The following is a 20,370-nucleotide window of genomic DNA, read 5'->3' on the forward strand; positions in this document are numbered from 1 at the left end:
TATACCATTCACTCTAGTTGTCCTTGACTACTGATGCCAATGAGGACCAGTAGCTAGGGTCATTATTAGTATTCAAGGCCCATAAATCATGTACACTAAACATGACCCAACAACTTAAGCCCCATGTATACAGCAAGTTAAGGATCTGATAATAGCTTGCAGAAGTTACTGTTTAACTCCCACTTTCAAAGTACATTATACAAGACCTGTATACATGTGTTCGCTTATCATTACTAGACATTTCTAACTTGATATCATCATATCAGACTTCAACACTATTAACATTTCCTTAAGTAAGATAAAATCTATTCTAAAACTGGCTATGTTAAATTGCAATCATCTTTTGTGTATAACTAAAATTAACTCTCATGTGGAGGAGGAAATAAAAATGTTAATATGTCCTGTACAACTGATTGTTTTGAATAAGTCTAAAACTCATATACTAAACATACACACTCTTGTTGCTACTTAAAACTTTGGTAATGCCATTAAATTGATACATCATTGTATATTGGAGACTATATTGCAAACTGTGGGTAACTACACGTCATCATCTGTGGCTGTGTCTGTGTGTATGTTTGTGTAGAGATTTGTTAATTTCTCATTAATTTACATGTACATAAACCTGTTTAACCAGTCACTGTGCATGTGAATAAACTTTTCTCACAGTAGTGACTGAACAAGACCTTTCACACTGACATTGGAACGAGCTAATTAAATTTTCTCTTCCAAACAGTCATTGATTGATTGATAAAACATACTTTCATTTTTATGTATGGGGATTGTTACATTGTGTTGTTGATGACATATTTTTGAAAATTCATACTGCATGCAATTTGAGGAAATCTTTTGTCACAAGCAACCATGGGTCAGATCAAAACACTGCTTTTGTCATTTTTATGTTGAAAGTTTAGTTTTTCTGTAACTGAATTGCAAAACATTGTTCTTGCTAAACAAAATACTTTGGTCATAAGTGTAAATTTGATTATTTTTCAGAGTTGGATGTCTGTTGAAGAGCTTGGTGGTGGGGACCTACTTAGCTCTGAGAATGGTCTAATGATTTGAAAATATTGTGCATTCTTGTTCCGATTTAAATCAGCCTTAGTTACTGCTCTCAATTTAAAGTAAAACATGTTCCAACTGTTAAGGTGCCTGCGGTGGCTCTATGCAGCATGTTCATTATTTTTTTAATTAACCAGAAGTTTTACTAAAATAATGTAAATGTAGTGAACATCTATATTGATTAAAGTTTTCTACAAGTCAGCAATATTTATTCCACTTCTGTGCTTCCACTGCTTGTATCAGAGTTTGTTTGTTGCAAGAAGCTTGTTACTATAATTGTGGAAAATCTGCTTAGCATAGTTAAATAAAACACTGCCATCTCATTTGTATCCATGTTTTCTCTGATCTGATTCAATTTTTAAGCTACTGCAGCAGTTTTATGAATTTTCAAAATCCATTCTTGTTCTTGCATTAGTGGGAAATTAGACATTATCCTCACTGTCCAGCAGTGTCAGTGGTATCATTGTCAGTAGATAAGGTTTTGGTTAAACTTGCTTTTTTTGGATATATTTTCTAAATCCCACATTGTCATCCTTCTTGCAGTGATGATTATGAAGCTAAGATAGATCATTCTTCAGCTTGCTCACTCAACTGTTTTTATCTTGGATTTAAGGTCACGGTCATATAAATTTGTGTTTAAGTCTTTATTAAAATGTTTCTTTTCGGTGGATGTCATAAAGCCCTTGATAAATTCTGATTACACTTCTAATGAATCATCATGAAACTAGGATAATTCATCATACAATATTTCTTACTTGAATGAGCATCATGTAATATACTTACCTGGATGAGCATTGTACAGTATGCTTACTTGGATGAGCATCAAACAATATGCTTACCTGGATGAACTTCATACAGTATGCTTACTTGGATGGGCATTGTACATTATGCTTACTTGAATGAGCATTGTACAGTATGTTTGATTGGATGAGCATTGTATGATATGCTTATTTTGGTGAGCATTGTACATATGCTTACTTGGATGAGCATCATACAGTATGTTTACATGGATGAGCATCATATGGTATGCTTAATTGGATGGGCATTATACAGTATGCTTACTTGGATGAGCAATGCAGAGTATGTTTAATTTGATGAGCATTGTACAGTATGCTTATTTGGATGAGTATTATACAGTATGCTTACTTGGATGATCATTGTACAGTATGCTTACTTGGAGGAGCATCATACAGTATGCTTTACTTGGATGAGCATTGTACAGTATGCTTACTTTGATGAGCATTGCACAGTGCTTACCAGGATGAGCATTCTACAGTATGCTTACTTGGATGAACATCATACAGTATGCTTACTTGGATGAGCATCATACAGCATGCTTACTTGGATGAGCATTGTGCAGTATGCTTACTTGGATGAGCATGATATAGTATGCTTACTTGGATGAGCATTGTACAGAATACTTACTTGGATGAGCATCATGCAATATGCTTGCTTGGATGAGCATATTGTATCTTTACTTTGGATCCAAGATCATAGCTATAGAAAATATGTCTTAAGGTTTTGGCAGTATTTAATTTGCTTCTATTTTCTAAACTTTTAGATACACTCTCGTCATACATGGTGTTATTAATAATGAAAATAAGACAATTCTGTGACATGCCTGCTTGCCCCATTGTCTCGTTGAACTTGTTACTAACTACTGAAATTCTGTTTCAATCTATTGTTGAATTTTATGCGATATTTCTTTTGTTTATATTTTAGCATTTTAGTATTAGGAGATCATGCACATTTATAGCTATAAAAAAAATACTGATACCATAACCAACCTGTTTTATGCCACCCAGGTTCTTTAGTCTAATCCAGCCATAATCCATTAGCGTCTTTTATCCTTTCCAAATTACTTTTGATCACATGTAATATAATCCAGTCATTAATTTCACGCTTTTGCAATTAACGTGCCATGCTCACACTCATGTCATCAGAGGAAGTCTTTACTGAAAATATATTATACTGTAAGCAAGTTGGAAAAAAGGCTAGATTTTTTATTATGTTTTGGGAATTTTTTATTAATAATTTTGCATATGTGGGAGATTTCAGTCAGTGGAAGGAAAACTGCTCAATCTGGGAGGTTCACATGTATGCTTTAGTTTACAAAATTTGGATCGCATGCTTTTGTGGTATGGACAAACTTTGTCATTTCTGGGATCCAAAGTTCATGGGTCAAGGTCATATACCTGAACCAAACTTTGTGGATTGCTTACACTTTGTGTAATGAAAAATCCTGTTGTTTTTGGGGTGAGAAAGTTAAAAGTCATGGTGACTGTAACTGAAAGAAAAATAATGGTTTCTGCACAATAATAATAGTTCTCTATCACAGACATGTTGATGTCTTGCACTGGGTGTAAGGAAGGAGTATTGATTTGAGGGTCAAAAGATCAATGGTCAGGGACACTGACTGAAGGAAGAAAAACGTTTTCTACACATTTCAGTTATCTACATGGAGATATAGACAGTGTATAATATACCATTCATGGTGCTCATCTTAATGTGCTTTTTTTACTTTTTGGATTCAAACTTTTGTGATGAAAACTGTCTTAGATGAATTTAAGCAACACTACTTAGATAGTGAAATTTAATTTGTAGGCTGATTTGTTTGCATATTTAATTGACCTTAACAGATTTTATATCATCTTAGAAATTTGTAAAGAATTTTTAACATCAATTTTGGTACTTTTGGGGCACAGGTTATGGTGGGATATAGGAGGTATAAACGTTACATGATAAAAGAAATATATAATTCTTTTACAGGTAAGACTTGTACTGACCCAGGAACCCCAGGTGGCACTCAGCAGAATGCAACCAGCTATGAGATTGGCCAGAAGGTTTCTTACACCTGCTCAAGAATTGGGTTTCAGCCCGACCCTCCAGGTCCAATAGAGTGTGTATATAATAGTACCAGTGGTAATGTTAGTTGGAGCACAAGCAGTAGACCAGTTTGTAAAGGTAATGTTTAAGAAAAGAGAAATTGATCTGTTTCTTGTATTGTTTCTATCAATTTATTTTGACTTGAAAGTAACTAGTGTCTCTCAGTTGTTATCTACCTGGCAAGGCTGTATGATGTATACATGAAATAAGCAGGATTTATGGTCATATCGTCTCTCTGTTCCTATCTACCTGGCAAGGCTGTATGCTGTTTACATGAAATAAGCAGGATTTGATGGTCATATTGTCTCTCTTTTGCTGTCTACCTGGCAAGGCTGTATGCTGTTTACATGAAGTAGGCAGGATTTGATGGTCATATCGTCTCTCTGTTGCTGTCTACCTGACAAGGCTATATGCTGTTTATATGAAATAGGCAGGATTTGATGGTCATATCGCCTCTTTGTTGCTGTCTACCTGACAAGGCTGTATGCTGTTTACATGAAGTAGGAAGGATTTGATGGTCAATAAGAACAGTAGGATAGACAGTATGCATCCTGATGACATTTAAAGTTGTACTAATTTGAGAATTCTGTAAAATCTGTGTCTTTGAACCACATTTATGTGTGTTTTCTTACTGTCAGTTATGCATTTATTTGTGTCTAGCCATTAATGTGAAGAAAATTAAAGATTATGATTTTCACTAGGTAACTTATATCAGATTTGAAGATGAAGAATAACCATACAAATTAATCAAAGTAGTTATTTTCTTACTGTCAGGATTGTTTGTTATAGCTTATGGTGACATAGAAATGGTGTAATCTATAGCATGGATATATTCTAGCTTACAGTTACCATTCTAAATTACACTTTGTAATTGCCTGTATTCCAGACATAGAAATGTGGTAATCTCTTAGATGGATATATTCTAGCTTACAGATACCATTCTATATTACACTTTGTAATTGCCTGTATTCCAGACATAGAAATGTGGTAATCTGTTGGATGGATATATTCTTGCTTACTAGTAGCATTGTAAATTACACTTTGTAATTGCCTGTATTCCTGACATAGAAATCTGGTAATCTATAGCATGGATATATTCTGGCTTACTGGTAGCATTGTAAATTACGGTTTGTAATTGCTCGTATTTCTTCTTTCAGACATCACACCACCAATATTCACAGACTGTAATGAAAATATCTATGTAGATGTAATGGAACAAGTTGTGTTTGGGAAGTCTTTTAATGTGACTGACAATTCTGGAGGAATCAAGCAGGTCACATACAACAAAGCTGTTCGGGAAGGGGATGTCATATCTGTAGCTACAGTACTGGTTGTCACAGCCACCGACTTTTCTGATAATAATGCTACATGTTTGAAAAACATCAGTGTAAAAGGTAGGAATATTTAACTTCACTTACATGTAGTATATTATTGATTGTTAACTTCATGTGGATAACTGACAAAACAGCAATTTGAATGCTTCTTCAGGTAGAGGCTAAACTATATATATGGTGATTCCGTAATTAATGCCATTATATTGAACTGTGCAGTCAGAAACATGAAGCTATTTCCATTAGAAGACTGATGATAGATGACAGTGCTGTCAGTCATTGCAGGTATACCTGTCAACGCTCATGGCAGGAGAAAAAAACTAAATTTCATATTATCTCCAGAATTTTGCATAGAACTCCTGATTATTACATTATTTTTCAGTAAATAGAATGTCAAGTTTAAACATTATTCAAGTCAGTTTTTGAATGTTTCTAACCTTACAACAATAATAGAATCAGAAAATAAACCACAACAATAAAATTGTCAGCAATTAGTTTCAGTCCCAAGAATGATCACTAAGATGGTGTTGGATCTCCATTCCCATCAACGAAACTTGCACGAGTGAACTCCAAGCATTACTGTACCACGTATACAAATGTTAATTACCATCTTTAAATTAAAAGAAGGAATCGAGAAACATACCATGCAGCTTATGTGCCCTTAAAAAAGTTATTCAGAATAAATTTGTTATTTAGTAAACTATATTAAATGCCTTGTGAGTTGAGACTAAAAAAGGTATATAAAATGTGGGAAAATAAGTTGCCACAAATACGGTACATGTAGCTTGAGACTGCCTATTTAGGTACCACTAGTTACAACAAAATAGGGCATAATTTATTTGCCAATCAGTTGCTGGTGCTTACATAACAAACACTGTAGAACATGGTTTCTTTGAATTATGTTGGATGGCCATTCCTTTTCACAAGATAATTGCAATGATAAGGACTAACTGTTAATTAGTTGCACTGGCTTTCTTGCTTGTTTACTGAAGACTAAACTGTAGCTATTGTGCAATTTGGCCACAGCTGACCAGAATATGAAAGAGGGCACCTCCTGGGAGAAAATAAGGTATATGACAGTGAGAAATGATGCATTTGAGAATTTCACATGTATTGGACCCAGATTATTGGTCAATATCTTGTGAAAATTAGGCTTAAAAATGTAGCTAAATATCTCCCGATTATGGATCTCAGTCTCTATATTGTTTCATTGAGTCTCCCTACTTGGCGTTTGAAAATTTGACAGGTATGTGCAGGATGCAGAATTACAAATAACTTTGATGTCAGTTTTGGCAGCAATGCACATAGTAGCGAAGTGTGTCTAGTGTGTACAAAATAGTGAAGTGCATCTAGTGTGTACAAAAGTAGTGAAGTGTGTCTATTGTGTACAAAGTAGTGAAGTGCATCTAGTGTGTACAAAATACTGAGTGCATCTAGTGGGTACAAAGTAGTGAAGTGCATCTAGTGTGTATGAAGTAGTGAGTGAATCTAATGTGTACAAAGTAGTGAAGTGCGTCTAGTGTGTACAAGTAGTGAAGTGTGTCTAGTGTGCACAAAGTAGTGAAGTGCATCTAGTGTGTACAAAGTAATGAAGTGGATCAAGTATTTACAAAGTAATGAAACAGGGAATGAAAGAAGTAATGGTCAAAACAGAAGAATTTGTGATGCATTGGACATTGGGTTTGGAGAGACTAATCAAATATTATAGTTCTTCTCTACTTTTTCTCTTCCTTCCCCCTTGTTTTTGTCAAGGTGGGAAGATCAAACCTTTGTTCCCAGACTCCTACAGTCTGTACATTTCTTGGGGACCTGTGGGACTCAGTAGCCATGTCTTTACTGATCACTTCCATTTCATCTATGTCTGCATTGGTTTGAATCTCAGGCACAGACAGTGTGGGTATGGAAGAAAACTTGCCTCTAGCTTCCTGTGGTTTATTGGTTCTTACAAGGGTTTTCTGAGATTCTTCCTCCACCAGTTACACTGGCTGCCATATACAGCTTATTGTGTAATGAAAAATGACAAGAAACCCATAACAAGAACAAGTAAATTTCTGGCATCATCTCAGCATAAGTATTTTAGTGGCATCAATTCTTCAGCTACTGTTAGGTTAGTTGATATGTATCAATTAGACCATATAATGAGTATTTCTAGTGGATATAAGACTGAGCAATTTTGTCCAAAATGGCATATTTTATATTTCTGCAATATTTCTTTCCTTATGGACTTTTGAACTGTTTAAGAACTAATAGTTTAGAACTTAAGTTCTTGAACATTTTGTCGTTTAATATTCATGAACCACTCATGGAAAGTTCAGCTGCATTTTATGAATGGTTCATGAACAAGTGTTTTAGAACCAATTACCGGATAATTCAACAATTGTTGATGACATTTACACCGGTTTTATAAATGATATACAAAGTGAATCAGGCATTTCACTTTATAAATGAATTATATTTCAGTGATAAGTGAACTGTGAATCATTAACATACTAAACATGTATTGGAGATAAGAGTGAATTGCCAATAAATTCAATGAATATGGGGTTTTCAAAAGACACTTCTCAACCCTTCCCATCAAATAGTGTCCTTGTATAAATACAGGTTATGAATTTTATTAAATGTATGCATGTAAATGGCTTCTTGTAAGTTCTGACCTAATAGACATTTCATACACTGCCATTAAATGAGTTTTTTAAATGACTGGAATTCATTAGTTTGCTTCTTTGAATCATCACATTTGACACTGCTTGCTTAAGAGAAATTTTGTATTTGAAATAAAACAAAAAAAATGACAACTATTGGTAAAATATATCCCCAAGTAATACATACAATTTTTCTTTCAATCATACAATGTGGACAGAATCTATCATCATCAAGTATGCACCAATTGAAAGCAGGTTTCAACTGATAGGTGACAGTATTACTGTCTTGCAGAATCTGATGACCATTTCACTTAGCTGTTAAATAACAGTTGTCCCAGATTTGAACCCTAGGCCATTTATGCATACTGAATGATGCTGGAAAGCACAAAGAGCAAATGGAAAGCAAGTTTCAAAGGAAATAAATCGCCATAACATAATTGTTTATATGCAGACTGCCAGTGATTTCAATTCTGGAAAAGGAAGCATGGCTTAGTCTAAATTATGATAGCATTTAACCTGGGAATCTTTTAGGCTCTGGAGATTTGCCATTTAAACATCTTGTCATAGTCAAATTTTTCAGGATACAATCATGATAAAAAATTTTATGATCTCATTAGAATATACACAGTTGAAAGTTTGGTGCTGAAATTTTTTATTTTAAATGGATGCTGAAAAAATCTTTATTTACAAAGTGTGTCTGCTACGTAACCATTTGCAATTCACACCCACACCCACACACACACACCCCACCCCCACATTGCTTTCTTCTAGCTGTGATATATAAGATCTGTCAAAGTTGGAAGCATTATTTCAGTGTTTTGTGGTTGGTTTTTAAATCTTAAAATAGTTTAAATAAAACATAATTATTTTGTTGTCACTGATATGAGACATTGAAATTGATAATTCTGGTTGGAACTTATGAATTATGGCTTTTAAAAAAGTCATTGTAACACCATTATTGAACGTAGTAGTGTCCAATAATTACCTTTGACTTAAAACTGTGTTGTATATGAAACTTTTAGCAAAATGACAATGTCCATTAACTTAATTCATATTCAACTGATAATGAGGTGATCATAAGTAATAATACTTTGTGCCTTCTGTTTTGTTAACTTTATGGCAGTGTAGTATTAGATATTAGATTTGTGTTCCTGTATTCATCCTTTTCAGCCATTCTCTCTGGTTTTATAACTGTTTAGATCAAGTTTCATTTTGAAGAAAAACATAGAGCTTGAAGTTAAAAAGTTATGCTATGACAGAAATAGTCTCTTTCAATGAATCATGCTGTTGTGTTATGACATAAATAGTCTATTTCAATGAATCATGCTGTTGTGTTATGACATAAATAGTCTGTTTGAATCATGCTGTTGTGTTATGACAGAAATAGTCTATTTCAGTAAATCATGCTGTTGTGTTATGACTTTAATAGTCTCTTTCCAGCTACAAGCACATTTGTAAATCTGTATATTGTCTTCTAATTTTCTTATGCAAAAATGTATTCTATCAATCAACACAATTTTAGTCATGGAGAAAAGCTTGTTTTGCAATCAAATAGATATGGTAATTAGTCAGCAGAACATTCTTTTCAAATCCAAACAAATCTGAGTACAGTATGGCACACTGTTTTGGAGTTGTATCAGATTACCAGTTTGATAGAAGGCTTACAGAGGTCAATGAGTATTACCAGTTTGATAGAAGGCTTACAGAAGTAAATGAGTATTACCAGTTTTATAGAAGGCTTACAGAAGTAAATGAGTTTTACCAGTTTGATAGAAGGCTTACAGAAGTAAATGAATATTACCAGTTTGATTGAAGGCTTCCAGAAGTAAATGAATATTACCAGATTAAGGCTTACAGAGGTGAATGAGTATTACCAGTTTGATAGAAGGCTTACAGTGGTAAATGAGTATTACCAGTTTGATAGAAGGCTTACAGAGGTCAATGAGTATTACCAGTTTGATAGAAGGCTTACAGAAGTAAATGAGTATTAACAGTTAGGCTCACAGAGGTAAATGAGTATTACTGGTTCGATACAAGGCTTACAGAGGTAAATGAATATTATGAGTTTGGCAGAAGGCTTGCAGGGTAAATGAGTAGTCCAATATCTTGATATTTATTGGTAGTGTTGTATTTAATAAAACAAGATGTCCTGATTATGTTTCGCTCCTTTCATTGCAGATAGATCCCTGAAGCCAAATTTAACCTGCCCAGATTACTTGGTCCTGGATGTAATGAATGCCTCTTCCACCATATATAATATACAGGACTTTATCAGTGTGTCTGCTGGGAATATAAAAAATATTACTCCTTCAACAGTTGCTATTAATTATACGACTTACTTGTTGTACAACATGATGGAGATCACAGTTGTAGCTGAAAATAAATTTTTCACAGAGAAGGCCTGTACTTTTCTAGTCTCTACAAGATGTAAGTATTTTGTTATTGAGTGTGTGTGTGTGTGTTTATTCCTAGAAGCTTCCAAATTAGGGATATAATTCAAGGTTTTGGCTTGTTGACTGGACATTTGTTAGTGATGTTAGGAGACAAAAAAATATTTCCTAGGTGCTTTCTCTAAGAACAAGAGGATTTTAAAACTGGCAAACAGGCTATGTCATGTTATGCATTATGTCACATTAAAAACCATGGCTTTGATCTTGAAAAGTTTACAGCATTGAAATGTGGTTCTGTATAACTTCATTTTTACATAGTAAGACTTTTGTAATAGACTTGATAAGAAAAACTAGAAAATTTGAACAATGCTGAATTTTTTATGCCCATTTTAAGTTGGGTACATTATGTTGTGGTGTTGTCCGTCCAATTCAGTGGCCTGAATCCTTTTTATAGATATTCATTGCTTTACATACTGATACAAATAACAGGTTGCATTAATAACTTGCTTGGTAATTAACTTCCATTTCCTCTGTATGATATATGTAATAGAGTTATTTTTACTTTGTGGCTTTACCCTAAGTAACAAAGAAATGAAACCAACAGGTTTTGTAAAATTCAACAAATAATTTAAGTCTCTAACTTACAAAATGAAATTTAGAGGAGAGAAAACTGGTATTAAAATAGGAATAAATAATTGCCCACACATCCCTTATATACAGACTGTCACCTGACCAATGACACAACAAAATGCCCAGGATGTGGGTCATTTACCCTTAAAATTCGTAAACAAGTTTGCTTCCAGAAAATACCAACTGGTAATTAAAATCAGGCCTTGAATTGAAATTGAAGTGAACATCATCAAAAAACCAGGTAGACAATATAATTTTCAAGAGAATAATTAAGTCCTGAACTTGAATCCAAGTGATGACATTTTTAAAAAATGAAATTAGGTAAGCCCAAGCTCGTACCCTCAATTACAGGTAAAGGTCAAGCACAAAATATAAATGCAATATACGTAACAGTGTGTTAATAGTGCCATTAAAACAAAACCCTGTGATGACTTGTTGATCAAGCCTGGATGGTAAGAGAAAGCCACAGTTGTGCTTGATTCTTACTGAGGAGTGATTTTTCTACATTTTCTACATTTTTCTACATATTGGAGTCACCAAACACATAGCATCAATCACTACTCAGTGTTTACTTATCAGCAATCTTTGATACAGCAACTGATTGGGTCAAGACCCCCACCCCATCTTGTAATTCTACGAGTAAACCTACATTAGGGATTTGGCATGAGTGGACAGATGCCTGGCAGGGGAAGAGGATAGGAAGGCATGTATGAGAGAAATTGTAAGCATCAAAATTATCCATTGTAGGTATGTGGTAGAATAATGTGAAACAGCACACTGCTATAGCAACCCCAGCAGATTTCAGTTTTGGGGTACTTTAAGCCACCTACTCAAGTCCTGCATGCTACCAGTGTTGAAGCATTGTTTGTGAGCTTTCTTGTTAAACATAACCTGTCTTTCTCAGTTGGAGATCAGCAACAGTGACAGTGAAAGATTATTTCATATTGTGAGGGGAAAATAAGACAAACTTTAAGTGCCTCCTTAGGTGTTGAAAATTTGCAGCAATTTTAGTCACCAAGACTAACTAGCAGGCAAGAAGCCTTAACTGTTTTTAAAATTTTTTTACCATGGTCTGATTGAGGAAGTTCAAGGCTGCCATGGCATCATATCATGAGAAATAGTGTGCAGTTTGTGTATATCAATAAATCTGGTTGCAAATATAGTGGTACATATAATCAGTGTAAATAATATGTTATATTTTTATTTTGGGATTTTCATATAATCCAGTACTGACCATCAAAGTGGATGGAGTTAGTGTCTTAATACAATTTTCACTAACTGTGTTCAGAATTCACTAATTTTTATCCCACTTTTCACTAATTGCGAGTCTGGAGGGTTGGCAGCTCTGCTTACATAATGATTTTTCTTGGCAGCTTTAGTCACTGAAGGAGGATTTGTTTTCCCCTAGCTGTTATTAAGTGACATCTGGATGATTTTGCTCTGGGCTCTTCCCAAGTATTGCTTGAATACATCAAAAGACCTCCTTCTGGTTGATCCTCTGGAGGTATAGTCCCTATTTTTGAGGCATCATCCCTGTCATGTATTCTTTGGACCTGAGGGATCAGCAGCAAAGATCTCTCTCATCTGCTACAGCTCATTGGAAACCAGACAATGAGCATGGTCAGCCTTGACCACACACATTGGCTGTCAGACAAGTTCCTTAAAGTCATGTAGCCCCAGTCCAAGAAGCAATATCATTTTAAACCTCTGTCTCGGTCATTGTCCATATGACTGGGTCACCAATTACGAAGTTTGTGGGTCACTCCAAGTATGGAAGTTTGTGGGTCACTCCCTCTTCCCTAAGGAAGGAAAATCATCCTACCCAGCCTCATGGTCCATCAGCAAAGCTCTTCAAAGCCATGCAGCCACAGCCCAAGCAACAATCCCCAATTCAGAGCTCCCCAAAGTTTATGGGTCGTGCCCCCCCTTTCCTAGAGTAAAGGATGGTTGAATAGCTCTAGTGACTTGGTCCCTCTCCTGCAGTGTACCTATTCTGTTGGTTCCCTTGTATGCCAGACTAAACAATTTCCAGTGAGTTGGTCATGGATCATGGATGATATCTGGGTCCTCTCTATAATCAGAGGAGGATACTGACTTTGGTTTCAAGATCTTCCTTTAATAATATGCTCATGTGTTTCCACCAGTTGAATCTCAGTGAACTTCTATGGGGGCAGTGACACGCTATGAGAAGAATGTTTATCTCCTTCTCCAAAAGAGGCAGCAACACTTGATTGTGCAGGCAGTGCATCTCATCCTCAGTGGGATGCAGTGACATGCCATGAGATGAATGGGACAGCTCCTCAACAGTGGGAGGCAGTGACATACTAGGAGATGAGTAGTGCTTTTCTTCCATGAGAGGCAGTGACAGCTTATAAAGAGAGACAGGGTTCAGCTGATATTTCAGCTTCCATCACTTTGAGGTGGATGTTGCAACTATCGAGAGAACTTAGCAGTCACTTACCAAGAGGGACTTTATTGAAAATTTAAACCCTTGAGTTTCGAGCTACTGCTACCTCAATAACCTTTCCTTATTTGACTCTTGAGGATGCAATGCAAGCCACATTTTGGCAATCTCACATGACCCTCTCTTTTAAATTTTGCTTTTTAGCTCACCAAAGTGAAGGGATTTTTTGTTTTGGGGCATGTAATCATAGACCAAAAGGTGGTCCATGCAGATATCCAACAGTAGTCTACACCTCTACAGTGTTGGTGCATACTTGACTTAAAGTACACCAAACCAAACCCCTTAATTGCTACTCTTACTCAATGTAAAATCATATCAATATGAGTTTTCACTGCAAGGTGTAGAATGTCTGGTGGTTCCTTTATGAAAATGGTACTGATCTGACCTCCATTGACCTCTGATCTTGCTTCTAGTATGACCACCATGGTGGCATCTTGAAAGTCCTGTTATTGCTACTCCTTCTGGATGGATGGTCATACTGAAATGGAGTTTTGATCAGAAGACTTCTAATGAAAATTAGTTGGTCCTCAATGAAAATGGTGCCCAAGAGACACCCTGTATGGCCACCATGGCAGATATCTTGAAGGTTTTGTTACTTCTACTTCTAAGTGAAAAGTGACTGAAATGGAGTTTTCACCAGAAGCCTTCCAATGTTACCCAGTTAATCTTAAATAAAAGTACTGATCTGACCTCCAATATGGCCACCATGGTTGCTTTCATGAAAATCTTCATAGTTACTCCTTCTTGATGGGTGATTATTTTTTCAAAGGGGTTTTGCCAAAAGATTTCTTTTGATGTCTGGTTTCTCCTAAATAAAAATGGTGCTGACTTGATAGACCCAGTTTTTTATTTAGTTAATTTATTATCAGTTCACGGTGAGCATCTTGAAAATTATGTTAGCACTGTTACACATGAATGGTCATATTGATATATGGTCTCCACAAAGACTTTGAATGATCTCTTGGGAATGGAGCTGATTGTATCAGTACAGTGCCCGATTTAAAAGTCTCGTTTTTGCTCAAGAATATTAGAGATTGTTTCAACACTCAGAAGTTAAAGCAAAGAATTGGTCTTTCCTTGGATTTCTGGAAATTCTTTCCAGCTAGTAATAATAATAATAATGACCTTATTTAAGGAGGGTAACACAATTAGCTAAGAACTAATCTACCTTGAGGCCCTCACACAAAGGAATTTATTTATTTTAGCTGCATCTCTGAAGCCACTGGATATATTGGGTTTGGAAGAAGGAAACAGAGTGGGCATTTCTAATCTCAACTGGAATACTATTCCAGAGCAGAGTTCCAGAGTATTGGAAACTTTTTTTAAATAACTCCTTACTTGGTTTGGGAATTTTATACTGTTTGGTAGACATGGATCGCAGGTGGGAAGTATTACCAGGTAGCCTATACTGGAATAGTGATTGTAAATATTCAGGAGCACTATTATGAGATATCCAGTACATTAATTTGGCTTTTCTCAAACAGATTCAGCCTTTAATAGGTAATATTTTTTACTTAACAGCTAAATTTTCCTTGCTTTCTTTCTGGATTGATATTAGCCCAAATGCTCTTTTTTGAAGATGTGCCAGCTTTGCTATGTTTTTATCATTTGAATTACCCCATACTGTATTACAGCAGTCCAAATACGGTTGGATGTAACTGTTATAAAACAGTTTTCTGTGACTTTCAGGAAGTAAATGTCTGATCCTCCTGAGAAGTCATAAACTTGAATGGACTATTTTACTAATATGTTCGATATGTTCAGTGCATGATAGGTTATTATCTACCAGAACACCAAGTAGTGTATCATGACAGACCATTTGCATATTTTTATCCTTCCATGTCAGATATAGTTCATCACTATCAAGATTTGTCCTTCTTTGCCATGTTGAGATAAGTAATTGTTTGGTTTTACCAGTATTTACCAACATGCCATTGCATGTGCACCAGTTTTCCAGTTTGTTTAGGGCATTCTGTATATAAATTTTGAGTTTATGCTTTGGTCTACTTATGTTTCTGAGACTAGCTATAATTGACCAACAGATGGCAAATTCCTTTTGTTTTTTTAAAGTACCCAGTAAAAAAACATAGTTTTGCTGAAACTTCAAAGAAAACAGATCTTTAAAGCACCAGCGGTTGTGTATAAATACTAAACAAGTAAAAAAAATCAGTCTCAATGTTCTACAAATATTTTGGTCCTCCAAAGGTGTCCATTTGAGGTGACTTCAATAACACATACACCCTTCATAAATTAGTTAAAGAAAGATACATGAAGAAAACAGACAATGTTCCAACCCTTCTTAAAGCAATGCTCATAAACTGTGAAATGATGAATTATACAGATTATTGAGAAGCACTGTGGAGCATTATTGATAATTCTAACAAACTTATGGTAAAGTTATAGAAGTATCTAATTCATCGATGTTTCTTGTGATGAGGACTGTTTCTTTATGGAACAACTGTGTTTACTTTTGTGGCAGGATGTGATTTTTTTTTACAGTAACATATATTGTTCAGCTAATTCTTCATTAAATACATGTACTTAAGAACAAGAATTAACAGTTTTCTTAATTTTGGATACTCTTGCACACGCAGACACTAGTTCTGTCATAATTATGTTCTCTCTCTCTCTTGTCACATAAAGGCTTGGAAAAAGACTTCTTTTTGACCACTGCAAAAGCTTTGATAAACAGAAAACGCCTCAAAACCAAACAATATTTGGGATGCTAAGGATTCTTGGTTTTGAAGAGTTTCAGTGTGTGTTGAAATGGATACATATATGCAATGTTGGAACATTGACACCAAGGTCAGGCTGTTTAGCCCAAGCCTAGAGTGGCATGTTGGGATTTGCAGTGGCATGACATTACCCTAATTCTAGTTTGTATTGAGTCTAACAGGGATTACAGTTGGGTTGGGTTGTTTATGAAGAACACTGAATGAGAAAACAAGTTGCAAGTGTACAGAAATTTTAAACCTATGAAAATTTTGATGCCATTTCAGGGAAGCAAGTTCTCCTTAATAGTCTCATGATAAACTTATAAAATGTGTAGCAATTACTGTTGCGACCAATATTGATCACTGTTTGCCATTAATATTGATTACTGTTTGCGATCAATATTGATTACTCTTTGCCATTAACATTGATTACTGTTTGCCATCAACATTGATCACTGTTTGCCATTAATACTGATTACTGTTTGCTATTAATGTTGATTACTGTTTGCCATCAACATTGATTACTGTTTGCCATCAACATTGATTACTGTTTGCCATCAACATTGATTACTGTTTGCCAATAGCATTGATTACTGTTTGCCATTAATGTTGATTACTGTTTGCCATTAACATTTCTTTATGGTATAATATATGCAAAAGTTTGTTTGTAAAATTGTTTACTGTATTATTATAATTTTTACCTTCATGTGCAGTGAAAGAGGATCAAAACCATTGAAAGATGAACAGTGTCAATTTAATTCAAATATTTAATTTTTCAGTGCAGGCTTGTTTCCCTGAGGTAATCCCTGATGATCCCCATGGCAGTAAGAGAGTTTCTGTACTGTCCTCTGGTAGTGTGAATATCAGTCTTATTTGTGCCGATGGGTATGGGTACCAAAATGGCAGCGTGACACAAGTTGCATTGTGTTTCCCAGGTGGACTGTGGTCTCCAGTTTTGCCACTCCAGACTTGTATCAGTAAGCCAGTCTGCTAATTACTACATTGTAATTGTAATTACAAGTAAAACCCAGGTTCATGACTTGTTTGTAAAAATGTATTACTGTGTAATCAGGTTGACGTGATGTCTGAGATTTTGTGATGTCAGCAATACAGTCATTGGAATGTATTAGTTATACCATTTTTAAACCAAATAACTTGTTATGCTACATGTTACAGTTTGAAAAGACTTTCAAACCATGAACTAGAGCAATTCTTCATGATCTCTGCCAGATGTTTACCCATAGCAAGCCATGTAATATCCCTATACTGAGATACTAGTTGCCACATGTTTACTCAGTGCAATCCATGTAATATCCCAATACTGATTACAAGCTGCCAGATATGTTTACCCATAGCAATCTGTGTACTATCCCACTGAGATACAAGTTGCCACATGTTTACTCATAACAGTCCACATAATATCCCAATAATGAGATACAAGCTGCCAGATATATTTGCCCATAGTAATCCATGTAATATCCCCAAAATGAGAGATGGCCTCTAGTAGAATTCCAAAACTTTCTTCTTTGTGAAGATGACAATAAACTAGGACCATGAAGTTAATAGTGCCATATTTTTTTCATGTGGGAACAGTCAAGAGCTTATGGCATTGGAAATACTTTCATCAAAGTAGCCCATAATTGTTTTGCTGTAGGTTTTTAGGTATAAATAGGTCCTACACTGGCAAATGTTAGAGTGAGAATGAATACAATTATAACAATAAAAATTGTTTTCTTTGTTGCACCATCAGCATGAGATTGCTCTGTACATTTGTTTGTCCTGTTTCCTCCAAAATATCAGCTTCTGTGCAATTCCCAGGGTGGCCAAATGGTCTAAAGTGATCACCTTTACAAATCACTGACATCTCACCTCATTCCATGTTAGTTTGAGTCTTGGCTCAGCCAATGTATATGAGATAGCTTGCCAATAGCATTCTGTGGGTCAGTATGTTTTTCTGGAGTTTTCCTGGGTTCTTCCTCCACAAAATATACTGGCAGTCATGTATAGCTTACAGTGTGCTGAAAAATGGTGTTGAACCCACAAAACTAAAACAAACTCTGTTCCTGTGCCAAGTATTTGGTGTTTTTCTTGATAATAATCTGTTGTGGACTGAATACATAAAATATGTCAGTAATTAAGTAAAACATTTTATCCCAGAAAAGAAACTATTTTATAAGAGTTACATAAAACCCTAGATTACTGTATTACTGTATTGGGTAATTCAAATGATAAAAGCATTGTAATTAATTAATATGAGGCAGCATATTGTCAATTAATGAAAAAAGGAAGAGTTTCTTATTTTTTAGTTCTTTATTGGTAATAAGATCAAATAGCATTTTTAGTTTCCTTCACATGATCAGTGCCTGGTGATCAATGATGACATCCACTGAAATTATTAAACTTTACACTTAACAGGCACTCAATAGTTCTCAATGTCATTGACCAGTTTCTTCCTTTTTTCTGCACTTTAATTCTCATTCCCCATGAGATAGAGACATTTTTGTGTAGTAACTCAGTCTGTCACAAGGGTCACAGCCAGCTTTCATCAGTATATAATTTTGCTAATACTACTACTACTACTACTACTACTAATAATAATAATTTACAGAGGGAGACATACACATAGAACTAATCCTCCTTGTGATCCTCAATTGTTTGCATATTTACATAGCATATAGCTGCAAATGCAAAAATGAAAGGCACAAACAAAAGTAATATAGAAGATAATATGAACAAAAACAATTATAAGCCAAGTAATGTGGACCGAATATACAGACAGTTGTATCAGACCATTCACCAACCAGGTATATATAGTGCTAAATAATGAGGTAACAAAGTGGAAGTTTGAACAATTGACACTTTGATATATCTGTCAATTCAAAAGGTTTACAAGCCCCGAGTGGCCCAGTGGTCTGAAGTGCTCACCATTACGGATCACTGCCATCTCACCTCTGTCTGTGTGGGTTCGAGTCTCAGGTTCGGCCAGTGTGTTTATGTGAGAAAACGTCCAGTAGCTTCTCATAGGTCAGTAGTTCTTTCCTGGGATTTGCCAGGTTCTCCCTGCACCATTTATACTGGTTGCCATGTATAGCCTATCTTGTGCTGAAAAATGGCGTTAAACCCTACAACAACAATAACAAACAGGTTACACTTTCATCCAATGAATTGGATCATTTTTATTGGCACTTTCTCTAATTTCCTTGTGGATTCTTTTTCAAATTAGCAATCCTAGTTCTTTATTTTGTTTAGAATGGAAAGGTGGTTAGTTAAAATTGTTCTTAATTTTGGAGTGTTATTGTGTTTTCTGCCATAAAATAGTTCTGACATATAATGGGGCCATGTTGTTTAAAAATTTGTGCACTAGTCTAGCCATTCTCAAAAATATTTGTTGTCTTACTGTCAACATTTTAATATGATCCATTGCATTTGGGATGTTTTCAGCATTATTAGGGGTTATCATTACATTAATCTAGGTATGATTGTCAGTAGTTCTGTGATATGTTTAGTTGATTACATATGGCCCTATCTTCTTCATAACCACATACGAATCAATTTCATGACATACAGTTTGAGTATGTTTATTCCATTGCAAATTGTTGTCAACCATTACCCAAAGATTTTGTCATTTGTAGTCAAATTACAAATTGTAACCATTTGTACACAAATCTAAATCAACTTAAGATTCTAATTTTTATTTCCAATTCATTCTCTTATTTGGGTAGTAATCATACTATTGTAATATTGTCTGTATTTTCTTTTATGTTCATACATGTAAATCACTTGCATGGGAGGGTTTTCAACCTAATGTTAAGGGTATCTTTGGCACCTCATGTCACATACTGAAATCTTCCACACATGCAAAATAATAATGAACAATTGCAGTTTGTTTCAGATTTTTCATATTTTGACTCCTGTTTAGTGAACTTACAGTAATTCTTCCTGTGGTCACATGACTGAACTGAACTAAGTAGGGCAAGACCATGTTGCTAATTTCGCTCTTTGAGCCTGTTGGTATCATCAGCTGGCTTCATTGTTTGAAGTATGCTGAGGTGGATTATAGTTTGCGTGAACAGAAGTGAGTCAGAAAGGAATATTGACATTAATTGATTGTGGTTGGGTTACTATAGAGCCCAATCAGCGTAAAGCAAGCCAAATTATTTTGAATCTCACTGCAAGGTTTGTTTTGCTTTGGTGCTTAAAGTTGTCAAGATGGATTAGAGTCAATACTACAAATGATCAAAAGTAATTTTG

General features: G+C 35.1%; 2 protein-coding genes across 2 annotated transcripts in view; both read left to right on the top strand.

The window, feature by feature from the left end:
* The window catches only part of LOC149806284 (CUB and sushi domain-containing protein 2-like), a 247,889-nt gene extending 237,246 nt beyond the window's left edge, over window positions 1–10,643 (top strand). Inside the window, exons 22-25 of the mRNA XM_089935578.1 lie at window positions 3,832–4,026; window positions 5,106–5,342; window positions 10,100–10,348; window positions 10,630–10,643. Of these exons, the coding sequence (XP_089791704.1) occupies window positions 3,832–4,026; window positions 5,106–5,342; window positions 10,100–10,348; window positions 10,630–10,643 (695 nt within the window). The remainder of the gene's footprint in view (window positions 1–3,831; window positions 4,027–5,105; window positions 5,343–10,099; window positions 10,349–10,629) is intronic.
* A 2,025-nt stretch (window positions 10,644–12,668) lies between these two features.
* Window positions 12,669–20,370, top strand: part of LOC149806285 (uncharacterized) — a 478,750-nt gene continuing 471,048 nt past the window's right edge. The window contains exons 1-2 of the mRNA XM_089935589.1: window positions 12,669–12,855; window positions 16,899–17,096. Of these exons, the coding sequence (XP_089791715.1) occupies window positions 12,669–12,855; window positions 16,899–17,096 (385 nt within the window). The remainder of the gene's footprint in view (window positions 12,856–16,898; window positions 17,097–20,370) is intronic.

Source organism: Sinohyriopsis cumingii, chromosome 2 (genome assembly GCF_028554795.1).
Source record: "Sinohyriopsis cumingii isolate HCF-2022 chromosome 2, ASM2855479v2, whole genome shotgun sequence".
Lineage (NCBI taxonomy): Eukaryota > Metazoa > Mollusca > Bivalvia > Unionida > Unionidae > Sinohyriopsis > Sinohyriopsis cumingii.